Source organism: Hemiscyllium ocellatum, chromosome 14 (assembly GCF_020745735.1).
Source record: "Hemiscyllium ocellatum isolate sHemOce1 chromosome 14, sHemOce1.pat.X.cur, whole genome shotgun sequence".
NCBI lineage: Eukaryota > Metazoa > Chordata > Chondrichthyes > Orectolobiformes > Hemiscylliidae > Hemiscyllium > Hemiscyllium ocellatum.
In genome coordinates, this window is record NC_083414.1 from 36,879,052 (window position 1) to 36,892,645 (window position 13,594).

At 44.7% G+C, this 13,594-nt stretch overlaps 1 protein-coding gene across 4 annotated transcripts in view; it reads right to left on the reverse strand.

Moving 5' to 3' along the window:
* Nucleotides 1–395: 395 nt before the first annotated feature.
* LOC132822354 (protein FAM3C-like) overlaps nt 396–13,594 on the reverse strand; it is a 58,523-nt gene continuing 45,324 nt past the window's right edge. For all 4 annotated transcript variants that reach the window (XM_060835650.1, XM_060835651.1, XM_060835653.1 and 1 more), the window contains one exon: nt 396–1,091. In XM_060835650.1, the coding sequence (XP_060691633.1) occupies nt 1,002–1,091 (90 nt within the window). In that variant the 3' untranslated portion in view covers nt 396–1,001. The remainder of the gene's footprint in view (nt 1,092–13,594) is intronic.

Consider the following 13,594-nt stretch of genomic DNA (forward strand, 5'->3'; position numbering starts at 1 on the left):
AATACTCTGGTGTCTAAAAACTTCATGCCTTTGTTTGTTTAAGGCTTTATGTTTGATAGTGGGTTGATAATTAAAAATATTGGTAATTCTGACTAATTCTGCTTCTGCTGGTGTTCCTATGCCCTATATGCACAGAAGGTATTGTTACTATGTGGCTATATCACCTAATAAATGAATAAGTGAGGTTGAAAAAGGGATTTCAGAAAACCAAAAGCTGGCCTCCGAATTTTTCAAAACATTCGTTTGATCTAATGCTGATGATTGTGAACATCTCTACATCTGACCTCCTTTTCGAGGGATTTTCAAATTTTACCAAATATTGCTCATCATATTACGATGAATTTCTGTACTTCCTGTAACAACGACTGACAAGGTTGGACAATAAAACAACATGATTTTTGATGTTGGACAAACTAAATTTTAATGAGACGTAAGTGCATAAATGAATCAAGGATTTGCAAGAAATACAAAACATAAAAAAATGTACACTGTTAGAATTTCCAGTAGTTTGACCAGTGCCATTAGGGAGAAACTAGCTGAACCAATGTAAAAGATCATGGAACGTTAAATGCAAGTTGAAGCAATAAATTGAGTTTCTGGTCTCTTTAGCATTGGTTTAAGCAAAAATTAACCCCAGACTGAAATAATGACAACAGTGAGTTTCTTTCAAATACCATGATTATGTTGTAATCTAATTACCAGTAGGTTCATTTCTGACTTTCTTATGAACCTGCTAACAGATGGTATTATACAACTCCGGAGTAGGTGGGACTTGAACCCAGGCATCCTGACACATAGATAGGGACACTACCACTGTGCTGCAACAGCCTTCAAATATGTATACCTTACCTGGTAAGGTAAATGGAAATTGAAGCTTTACTTGGTAACAATAATGAATTTGAAGAGGGTAAAAATATTAAATTGATCATTATTGTTTTGGGAATAAAGAACCAATATAGTGTTTTTAAAGAAATGTAAAAATAAAATTTTATAAATTGCAGTTAATCCATCTTTCTTGGTATGCAACCCTCCATTTCGATTGCTTCAGGCCATTGTCCGTATTTGTTCTTTGATTTCTCATTCTTCAGGATCTGTTAACAAAAATATATCTTTAATGAAAATACTGCTGAGATACTTAAAGTAACTTTTGTTTCTTTCATTAAAATGCAATCGTCCTCAGTGACATTTGAGATTTACTCTTCTTTATTTAGGACCGAAGATGTTTTCTTTGATTTACTGACCACCCAAAGGTTTACTAAACAACAACAATCTTTTCCAGTTTCAAATTTAAAACATGTCTTAACCCCTGGGTGAAAGTGGGACTATGTATTCAGTCTCAGCCTATGTTCACATCCTTTTCCATTGTTATCTGGGAGGTTCTTCAGATCTGTTCTTCCCTATTGAAAACACAGGCAGAAAAAAACTCACCATCTGGACGTCAACAGCATGTAAAGATTGCAGTGGAACCATATTTGAGAACAGCAATGAATAGAATGGTTATTGACGTCCTAAGTTAGGTTTTTACCCCATGCCCCATGGTTATACTGCCAGTACAGAATCACAGGGATAAAAAATAATACTTTATTTGTCAGATACAAATATAAAATATAAACTATAATGTATGTCAAAACAGGAATACATTAATCACAGAAGCGCTGTGGCACAGAAGAAGGCCATTCAGCCCACAGTGTTTGCACTGGCTCTCCAAATGAGCTTCATGACTATTAGTGCCACTCCCTTTCCTTTTCCCCATATTTCCCACACTGTTTCATTTAACTAATCATCTCATGGCCACATCTCAAGATAATGCATTTCCACACCCGAATCATTCATGTTAAGACATTACAATTGCTTGTTTTTCATTACTGAGACGTTTGCAAATTGATGTCGACTTAATGAATACTTCCAGAATCTTCCGTCGGCCTCCGGAAGCCCTCAGGCACCATTAACCATGCGGCCGCTGCAGCAACTGCCGCCGCGATCCCATGACATCTCTTCCGCCCCCACCAACCATGCAACCTCCGCGATCGCTGTCCAGACACCTGCTTCCACGATCGCCAGGAAGACCATTGCCGACAGATTCGCGGCCTTCGCAGAGTCCACAGCCACCGGGAACAACACCGTTTCTGCATTCGCCGCAGCCACTTCCGCCCCCGGAGTTGCCGTCGCAGCATCTACTTCCGCCCCCAGTGACGTCACTCTCCTACACACCGACCACGCCGAATGTGCCTCCGCCCCCTGCCAATCCCTGCCCCCGCGCCTAAACCCGCCCCCACTCCCCACTCCAGCCCCACACCAGGTCCTAGCTCCCAGCCCAGCCATTCTCTGAGGATGAAAGATCAGTCCTCAGCAGAGGCCTCACCTTTATCCCCCTACGCTCCCGGATTAACGAGTTCAACATACAGCGAGATGTCAAACAATTCTTCCACCGACTTCACCTCCGCATCACTTTTACAACCAGGACTTCCGCCCACCCTCTGACGACCCCTTCTCCCGCATCCAACACACCCCATCCACCTGGACACACCGTGCTGGCCTCTTACCCACCCTCGATCTCTTCAAAGCTAATTGCCGCGTGACATTGACCGCCTCAACCTGTCCACCCCTCTCACCCACTCCAACCTCTTACTCTCACAATGTGCAGCCCTCCACTCCCTCCGCTCCAACCACAACCTCACTATCAAACCGACAGACAAGGGAGGCACGGTGGTAGTTTGGCGCACCAATCTTTATATTGCTGAGGCTAAACGCCAGCTTGCGGACACCTCCTCCTACTGGCCCCTTGACCATGACCCCACCTCACACCACCAAACCATCATCTCCCAGACCATCCATAACCTCATCACCTCCGGGGATCTCCCATCCACCGCCTCCAACCTCATGGTCCCACTACCCGCACCGCCCATTTCTACCTCCTGCCCAAAATCCACAAACCTGACTGCCCCAGCTGACCCATTGTCTCAGCCTGCTCCTGCCCCACTGAACTCATTTCTGCATAACTTGACACGGTCCTGTCCCCCTTAGTCCAAGAACTCCCCACCTACGTTCAGGACACCACCCATGTCCTCCACCTGCTCTATGATTTTCGCTTCCCCGGCTCCCAACGCCTTATCTTCGCCATGGACATCCAGTCCCTGTACACCTCCATCCCCCATCACGAAGGCCTCAAAGCCCTCCGCTTCTTTCTTTCTCGCCGAACCAACCAGTACCCTTCCACTGATACTCTCGTTTGACTGACTGAACTGGTCCTCACTCTTAACAACTTCTCCTTCCAATCCTCCCACTTCCTCCAAACCAAAGGAGTAACCAGCATGGGCACCGGCATGGGCCCTAGCTATGCCTGCCTCTTTGTTGGATATGTGGAACAGTCCATCTTCCGCAGCTACACTGGCACTACCCCCCACCTTTTCCTCCGCTACATTGATGACTGCATCGGCGCTACGTCGTGCTCCCATGAGGAGGTTGAACAGTTCATCCACTTTACTAACACCTTCCACCCTGACCTCAAATTTACCTGGACAGTCTCAGACTCCTCCCACCCCTTCCTAGACCTCTCCATCTCTATCTCGGACGACCGACTCAACACAGACGTATACTATAAACCGATTGACTCCCACAGCTACCTAGATTACACCTCTTCCCACCCTGCCCCCTGTAAAAGCGCCATCCCATATTCCCAATTCCTTCGCCTTCGCCACATCTGCTCCCAGGAGGACCAATTCCAATACTGAACAACCCAGATGGCCTCCTTCTTCAAAGACTGCAATTTCCCCTTAGACGTGGTTGACGATGCTCTCCACCGCATCTCCTCCACTTCCCGCTCCTCCACCCTTGAACCCCGCCCCTCCAATTGCCACCAGGACAGAACCCCACTAGTCCTCACCTACCACCCCACCAACCTCCAGATACATCGGATCATCCTTCGTCATTTCCGCCACCTCCAAACGGACCCCACCACCAAGGATATATTTCCCTCCCCACCCCTATCAGCGTTCTGGAAAGACCACTCCCTCCACAACTCTCTTGTCAGATCGACACCCCCCACCAATCCAACCTCCACTCCAGGCACCTTCCCCTGCAACCGCAAAAAATGCAAAACTTGTGCCCACACCTCCCCCCTCACTTCCCTCCAAGGCCCCAAGGGATCTTTCAATATCCATCAGAAATTCACCTGCACCTCCACACACATCATTTGCTGTATCCGCTGCACCTGATGTAGCTTCCTATACATTTGGGAGACAGGCCGCCTACTTGCGAAATGTTTCAGAGAACACTTCTGGGACACCCGGACCAACCAACCCAACCACCCCGTGGCTCAACACTTTAACTGCCCCTCCCACTCCACTAAGGACATGCAGGTCCTTGGCCTCCTCCATCGTCAGACCATGGCAACACGATGCCTGTAGGAAGAGCGACTCATCTTCCGCCTAGGAACCCTCCAACCACAAGGGATGAACTCAGATTTTTCCAGCTTCCTCATTTCCCCTCCCCCCACCTTTTCTCAGTCCCAACCCTCAGACTCAGCACCACCTTCTTGACCTGCAATCTTCTTCCCATCCTCTCGGCCCCCACCCCTTCTCCGGCCTATCACCCTCACCTTAACCTCCTTCCACTATCGCATTCCCAACGCCCCTGCCCCAAGTCCCTCCTCCCTACCTTTTATCTTAGCCTGCTTGGCACACCCTCCTCATTCCTGAAGAAGGGCTTATGCCCAAAATGTCAATTCTCCTTCTCCTTTGATGCTGCCTGGCCTGCTGCATTTTTCCAGCAACACATTTTTAAGCTCTGATCCCCAGCATCTGCAGTCCTCACTTTCTCCTCCTTAATGAACACTTCAACTACTAGGAACTAGATTTGAGTATAAGAAGGATATCTCTTTAAGACACTCAACATAATGGTGAGCCAAAAAGCTCTACCTCATACATGACCAGGAACCAGTGTTATTCTATACCACAACAACCGAGACAAAATAAGTATTTAGAGATTACAGTATATTGTCTGTTCTACTTTAGCTGTAAATGAACCCACCACAAATCTTCAAGTAAACAGGAACTGTGCACCTCCTTTGTGTGACATTTAGACAGCATAACATCCGACTATATAATGTCAGTGTGATTATTACTCCATGGTGTAGAGCAATGATTGTTGCTTTAAGGGAAAAAAAACTGAACAAAGAAGGAGGCCATGTACACTTGAAGACCGAGGTGAGAATAACAAACAAGGTAATAGCAGAACAGAAGTCCTCTTGGTACAGAAAACAAGTAAATTAGATAAGTCCCTGGGCTGGATGGAATTTATCCTATGATTCTCTGGGAAGGATGGGAGGAGATTGCCAAGCCTTTGGCTTTGACTTTAATGTCGTCGTTGTCTACAGGAATAGTGGCAGAAGACTGGAGGATAGCAAATGTTATTCTCTTGTTCAAGAAGGGAGGAGAGCCAACCCTGGCAATTAAACTCCATCTGCCACTTCTCAGCCCATTGGCCCATCTGGTCCAGATCCTGTTGTAATCTGAGGTAACGTTTTTCACTGTCCACCGCACCTCTAATTTTGGTGTCATCTGCAAACTTACTAACTGTACCTCTTATGCTCACATCCAAATCATTTATGTAAATGACAAAAAGTAGAGGACCCAGCACTGATCCTTGTGGCACTCCACTGGTCACCGGCCTCCAGTCTGAAAAACAACCCTCCACCACCACCCTCAGTCTTCTACCTTTGAGCCAGTTCTGTATCCAAATGGCTAGTTCTCCCAGTATTCCATGAGATCTAACCTTGCTAATCAGTCTCCCATGGGGAACCTTGTCGAATGCCTTGCTGAAGTCCATATAGATCACATCTACCACTCTGCCGTCATCAATCCTCTTCGTTACTTCTTCAAAAAACTCAATCAAGTTTGTGAAACATGATTTCCCACGCACAAAGCCATGCTGACTATCCCTAATCAGTCCTTGCCTTTCCAAATACATGTACATCCTGTCTCTCAGGATTCCCTCTAATAACTTGCCCACCACTGAGGTCAGGCGCACTGTTCTGTAGTTCCCTGACTTGTCCTTACCACCCTTCTTAAACAGTGGCAACACATTTGCCAACCTCCAGTCTTCCAGCACCTCACCTGTGACTATCGATGAAACAAATATATCAGCAAGAGGCCCAGCAATTACTTCTCTAGCTTCCCACAGAGTTCTCGGGTACACCTGATCAGGTCCTGGGGATTTATCCACATTTACCCGTTTCAAGACATCCAGCACTTCCTCCTCTGTAATCTGGACATTTTGCAAGATGTCACCATCTATTTCGCTACTTTCTATATCTTCTATATCCTTTTCCACAGTAAATACTGATGCAAAATACCCATTTAGTATATCCCCCATTTTCTGCGGCTCCACACAAAGGCCGTCTTGCTGATCTTTGAGGGGCCCTATTCTCTCCCTAGTTACCCTTTTGTCCTTAATATATTTGTAAAAACCATTTGGATTCTTCTTAATTCTATTTGCCAAAGCTATCTCATGTCCCCCTTTTGCCCTCCTGATTTCCCTCTTAAGTATACTCCTACTTTCGTTATACTCTTCAAACATTCACTCGATCTATCCTGTCTATACATGCTTCCTTCTTTTTCTTAACCAAACCCTCGATTTCTTTAGTCATCCAGCATTCCCTATACCTGCCAGCCTTTCCTTTCACCCTGACAGGAATATACTTTCACTGGATTCTCATTTTCTCATTTCTGAAGGCTTCCCATTTTCCAACCGTCCTTTTACCTTCGAACATCTGCCCCCAACTAGCTTTCAAAAGTTCTTGCCTAATACTGTCAAAATTGGCCTTTCTCCAATTTAGAACTTCAACTTTTAGATCTGGTCTATCCTTTTCCATCACTATTTTAAAACAAATAGAATTATGGTCGCTGGCCCCAAAGTGCTCCCCCACTGACACTTCAGTCACCTGCCCTGCCTTATTTCCCAAGAATAGGTCAAGTTTTGCACCTTCTCTAGTAGGTACATCCACATACTGAATCCGAAATTGTCTTGTACACACTTAACAAATTCCTCTCCATTTAAACCTTTAACACTATGGCAGTTCCAGTCAATGTTTGGGAACTTAAAATCCCCAACCATAACCACCCTATTATTCTTACAGATAACTAAGATCTCTTTACAAGTTTGTTCCTCAATTTCCCTCTGACTATTGGGGGGGTCTATAATACAATCCCAATAAGGTGATCATCCCTTTCTTATTTCTCAGTTTCACCCAAATAACTTCTCTGGGAATATCCTCCTTCAGCACAGCTGTAATGCTATCCCTTATTAAAATTACCACTCCCCCTCCTCTCTTGCCTCCCTTTCTATCCTTCCTGTAGCATTTGTATCCTGGAACATTAAGCTGCCAGTCCTGCCCATCCCTGAGCCATGTTTCTGTAATGGCTATGATATCCCAGTCCCATGTTCCTAACCATGCCCTGAGTTCATCTGCCTTCCCTATTAGGCCCCTTGCATTGAAATAAATGCAGTTTAATTTGTTAGTCCTACCTTGTCCCTGCCTGCCCTGACTGTTTGACTCGCGTCTGTTCTCAACTGTACCAGTCTCAGATTGATCTCTTTCCTCACTATCTCCCTGGGTCCCACCCCTCCCCCACCTTACTAATTTAAATCCTCCTGAGCAGCTCTAGCAAATTTCCCTGCCAATATATTAGTCCCCTTCCAATTTAGGAGCAATCCGTCCTTCTTGTACAGGTCACCTCTACCCCAAAAGAGATTCCAATGATCCAAAAATGTGAATCCTTCTCCCATACACCAACTCCTCAGCCATGCATTCATCTGCTCTATCCTCCTATCCCTGCCCTCACTAGCTCGTAGCACTGGGAGTAATCCAGATATTACTACCCTTGAGGACCTCCTTTTTAACTTTCTTCCATAACTCTCTGTAATCTCCCTTCAGAATCTCAACCTTTTCCCTTTCTATGTCATTGGTTCCAATGTGGACAATGTCCTCTTGCTGGCCCCTCTCCCCCATGAGACATCCTTGATCCTGGCACCATTCTGCTGACCACAGAAACGTCTGTCTGTACCTTGGACTAGAGAGTCCCCTGATACAATTGATCTCTTGGAACCCGATGTACCCCTCATTGCATTAGAGCCAGTCTTAATACCAGAAACTTGGCTGTTCGTGCTACATTCCCCTGAGAATCCATCACCCCCTACATTTTCCAAAACAGCATACCTGTTTGAAATGGGTATATCCACAAAGACTCCTGCACCAGGTGCCTACCTCTCTTACCTTTGCTGGAGTTAACCCATCTATGTGACTGTATCTGAGACTTTCTCCCCTTCCAATAACTGCCATCCATCACATGCTGTTGCAAATTCCTCATTGCTTCTCACTGTCTCTCCAACTGATCCATTCGATCTGATAAGTCGCATCCAACAGCATTTATGGCAGATATAATCCACAGTAACCCTTAATCTCCCTTTAAACTCCCACATCTGACAATAAGTACATATCACTGTACTAAAGGCCATTTTTACTCCTTCACAATCTATAGCCCCAGAAAATAACACCGTCTTATTCCTCTACAAAACACTGCCCCAGGTTAAATTAATAGTTATGGCTCCAAAATCATAGAATCAAGAAAGAACCCACTCTACTCACTACTGCACCCTTTCTGTTGGACACACTTAAAACAACAATTCACTTATCTGACTCTGTGCTGTGAACTTCGCCCAAACAGGTTCCTCCAAGATCAGTTGTGAGTTTCACTGTTTGTTCATTTTCCCAGGCACACTCCGATGTCCAACGATACATGAATTCAAACAGCAAAGGCAGTAACTGTGCAGGTTTTTCTTCTCTCTCTCTCTCTCTCTCTCTTGCACTGTCCTCACCATGCGCTTCCTTTGTCTGTGATTCTCCCTTTTAAAACTGTTGTTGTTTTGACTTTTTTTTCCAAGTTCCAAAACAATGCGACAGCATATGAAACAGTAATTGCTGCTCCTGGAATTTGAGGAAATCACCTCCAGCATATAAAATACCTCAAAAAAGGAGCAGCTGTTACAGCTAGAAATTTTTCCCTTCCTCCATCTTGGATTACCCAGAATCAGTTAATCGTTGTGTACCTCAAGGATCGGTTTTGGGTCCACTACTGTTTGTCATTTTTATAAACGACCTGGATGAGAGTGTAGAAGGATGGGTGAGTAAATTTGCAGATGACACTAAAGTCGGGAGAGTTGTGGATACTGCAGAAGCTTGCTGTAGGTTACAGAGGGACATAGATAAGCTGCAGAGCTGGGCTGAGAGCTGGCAAATGGAATTTAATGCAGAAAAGTGTGAGGTGATTCATTTTGGAAGGAGCAACAGGAATGCAGAGTACTGGGCTAATGGTAAGATTCTTGGTAGTGTAGATGAGCAGAGGGATCTCAGTGTCCATGTACATAGATCCCTGAAATTTGCCACTCAGGTTGATAGGGTTATTAAGAAGATTTACAGTGTGTTAGCTTTTATTGTTAGAAGGATTGAGTTTTGGAACCATGAGGTCATGCAGCAGCTGTACAAAACTGTGGTGTGGTTGCACTTGTGAGAGTATTGCTTACAGTTCTGGTCGCTACACTGTAAGAAGGATATGGAAACGTTGGAAGGGGTTCAGAGGAGACTTACTCGGATGTTGCCTGGTATGGAGGGAAGGTCTTGTGAGGAAAGGCTGAGGGACTTGAGGCTGTTTTTGTTAGAGACAAGAAGGTTGACAGGTGACTTAATTGAGACATGGAAGATAATCAGAGGATTAGCTCAGGTGGACAGTGAGAGCCATTTTTCTCGGATGGTGATGGCTAGCATGACGGGGCATAACTTTAAATTGCGGGTTGATAGGTATGGAACAGATGTCAGAGGTTATTTCTTTCCTCAGAAATTAGTTGGGGCATGGAATGCACTGCCTGCAACGATAGTACACTTGCCAGCTTTAAGGGCATTTAATAGTCATTGGGTAGGCGTATGGATGAAAATGGAAGAGCATAGGTTAGATGGGCTTCAGATTGGTTTCACAGGTCAGCGCAACATCAAGGGCTGAAGGGCTTGTACTGCGCAGTAGTGTTCTGTGTTTTGTGAATACACAAAAGAAAAGGCAAAAGCAGAGCACACAGCAGAAACCATGCTGAAGATATATACTGAATGACCCCATGGTAATAAGATGACTGAAACGAAGACTCCTGCATACCAGTAATGTCTTAAAAACGCAAAAGAGCATAAGGCTGGTACCACATCCTCCACTGTGAATTGGAAGAGTGTGAATTGCTTATTTGAGTTCAAACATTTTGAACTAAGGCAGCTGCGCTTCACAGATCTTGCAGTTGCAAACTATTTACACAAGCCATAAAAACACTGATAACAATTTGTAAACAACATCAATACTATGAGCTTATCTGAAGAGGACCAGAAAGAAGCTTCAAATATATACAAAGTTTCGAGAAGACCAGCTGCATGTAAGAGCTCATTGTCAAATGTACCACTTATAATTCATGTTCTATTAGTGACAGCTACAAAAATCAATAGTTCAGTCTGTAAGTCAATGCTGTAACAGGGGTGACAATGTGATTTTTCAGAGACTGAAATGTTGGAGTGGATAATGGTGTTGGTAATTGCCTCAACAGTGATCGAAGCATTCCAAAGGGACCACCTGGGAAAAAAAATGAAAGGTTACAGCATTGATTCACTGCTAGCAGATGGCACAAAATATGAAGCCAGTATAGTCAAACAACAAGCACTGGATACAGCCAATAGAACTGCATTGTAGCTAGGACACAAAAAACAAGTCAGCTGTGTGGAATGGACGGTCTCTCACACCCCACAAAGCCCTCCTGCATTCCAAGATCTCTGCAAGGCAGTGGTACAAAATGACACTGGGCCAAACTAAGAAACAAATCTGGCTCCAAAGCCGCAGCTAGAGAGTATAACAGGGAACAGCCAAACAGAAGACTGACACAGCAGGATGACAATATCAATGAGGAGTGTACCAGAGATCTAAGTAAACATAAGCTGATGCACAGAGATCACAGAATGACAGACCTGAGACATGACCTGGAGGGGAACAACTTTTAACCAGAGGATAAACAAACATTTGACATTTTGTGGATGAAGCTTTCGGCACAATCAACATCATTATTCCATAAAAACTAGCAACTACACAAGTAAAACCAAGGTTGACATGGTAGTGTATGCAAGTATCTGAACATTCCAAATTCTGAAGGACACTGTGGGAACTCAATGATGAATCAAGCTTCTGCCAAATTAGCTATTCAAATTACCCATCCCTTATATTAGCATATTAATGATGCAATAAAGCTATGTAATTTAACCACAAGTATTTTACTTAACATGAGTAGACCAGCCGTGGCAGAGCCATTAGTGTGTACAGATCTCAACTTTGTGATTATACTTGAGGTTACCAAGGTAACTGGCAGTAGAAGGGATGGAATACTCACATTAAGCCACTCCCTGATTTACAACAATGGACCCAGTCAGGTTTGATGTACTGCATGAGAGAGAAGATTTAATTGTGTCAATTAGCCCTCCCACAAGATTCAGCATTGGAAGAAAACTGAAGTACAACCTTAATCGCATAGAATGCAATGGCACCATTCATTTGTGCATCACCACATGGACTGTTGTAGTTCAGTGAACTAAAAGAAGATAGTGTAATCAGGGTATGTCTGGATCTGAAAATCATTGAAACATACCCACACAGGACTCCAACACTAGGAGAATTGAATCCCAGGCTCCTAAGACCTAGGTCCTTCTCTGAGCTGGACACCATGCCAAGGAATCTCAACACGTCATTGCCTTCAGAACACTATCTGGAAAACAGTGCTTCCTTTCGGTTTATCATCAGTCAAGAACTACAGCAGCATATGATCAGAATTACAGAAACTGGGCCTGTGAGAGTGGTGTGGATTCATTATTGACGATATTGCAGTAATGAGCAACATCAAAGAAAAACCTGGCCAGATCCCTCACTCATTGATGGTGGGGATCACCATGAGAAGGTCATATTCAGCACTAAGAAGAGCCAGATCAATATTTTTGGCTCTGTATATTCAGGTTCTGGAATCTCTCCTCATCCAGGCAAAGTCCACAAAGACAAAGAATCCACAAGTTGCATTAGGTTATTCAACTTTTTGGATATTGACCAGAACCTTTGACCCAGAGAGGGAGAAAATGTCTTGAGTGCCTGCCCCATAAGCTTTGCCATTTAACTCTCACAACAAGTTGTACGTATGTGCAGTAAGTTGAAAAGAACTTGATGTGCAAGAAAACTCATCCCAAGTCACAGCTGAAGTGATGACCTGTAAGATATTTGGCACAACAGCTTAATTCCAAAGTGGACAATGTATCCAGGATGGAGATAATAAGACATGAGGATGGGGGTCAAGAAAGAGTTTAATGAAACAGCAAATTTGTTTAAAGTAGCAAACTCAGAGACACAGATAAACGAAAAGTCAACTTTTTCCGTCATCATTTTTTTGTATTGCTAAGAGTATGGAGAAGATTAAATGATTTAAGACTGAACACCTATGAGGGAAAGCCAGGAGATGGGCTGATTGTTTTGGAGGGACATGATAGGGTACAATATTATAGATGTGTCTTTGGCCAATGCCAGACTGAGGATGAAATATGTCGAAGAGTGTGGTGCTGGAAAACCACAGCCAGTCAAGCAGCACCTGAGGAGCAGGAGAATCAATGTTGGGAGCGTCAGCTTTTCATCAGGAATGAGGGGGTAGTCCAAGGGGCCTGAGAAATAAATGGGAGGGGGTGAGGGACTGGGGGGAAGGTAGCTGGGAATGTGATAGATAGATGAAGGTTGGAGAGAAGGGTGGAGCGGATAGGTGGGAAGGAAGATGGTCAGGTAGGTCAGGTCAAGAGGCCATTGTCGAGTTGGAAGGTTGGAACTGGGATAAGGTGGGGGGAGGGGAAATGAAGAAACTGGTGAAATCCAAATTGATCCCATGTGGTTGGAGGGTCCCAAAGCAGAAGATGTTGGGTGGCTAGAATTTGGTGGTGGAGGTGGCCCAGGATTTGCTATTCCTTAGTGGAGTGGGAGGGGGAGTTTAAGAATCCTTCCACATCCAGTAGAGATTTTCCTGTACCTCCAAAACCTCATCTACTGTGTCTGTTGCTCTTGATGTTGTCTGCCCTACACTGGGGAGGTAGGACGCCAACTTGTGGAATGTTTCAGAGAACATCTCTAGGACACACAGACTAAACAACCCCACCACCTTGTGGCTGAATACTTCAACCTCCCCCCCCCCCCAACTCCACCAAGGACATGCAAGTCTTGGGCCACCTCCAACAAATGTAGCCACCCGATGTCTGGAGGAACAATGCCTCATCTTCTGCCTTGGGACCCTCCAACCACATGGGATCAATGTGAATTTCACCAGTTTCCTCATTTCCCCTCCCTCAGCCTTATCCCAAATCCAACATTCCAACTCGGCACCACCCTCTTGAACTGTCTTACCTGTCCATCTTCATTCCCACCCTCTTCTCCAACCTATCACTTTCACTCACACATTCATCTACCCATCACATTCCCAACTACCTTCTCCTCAGCCCTAT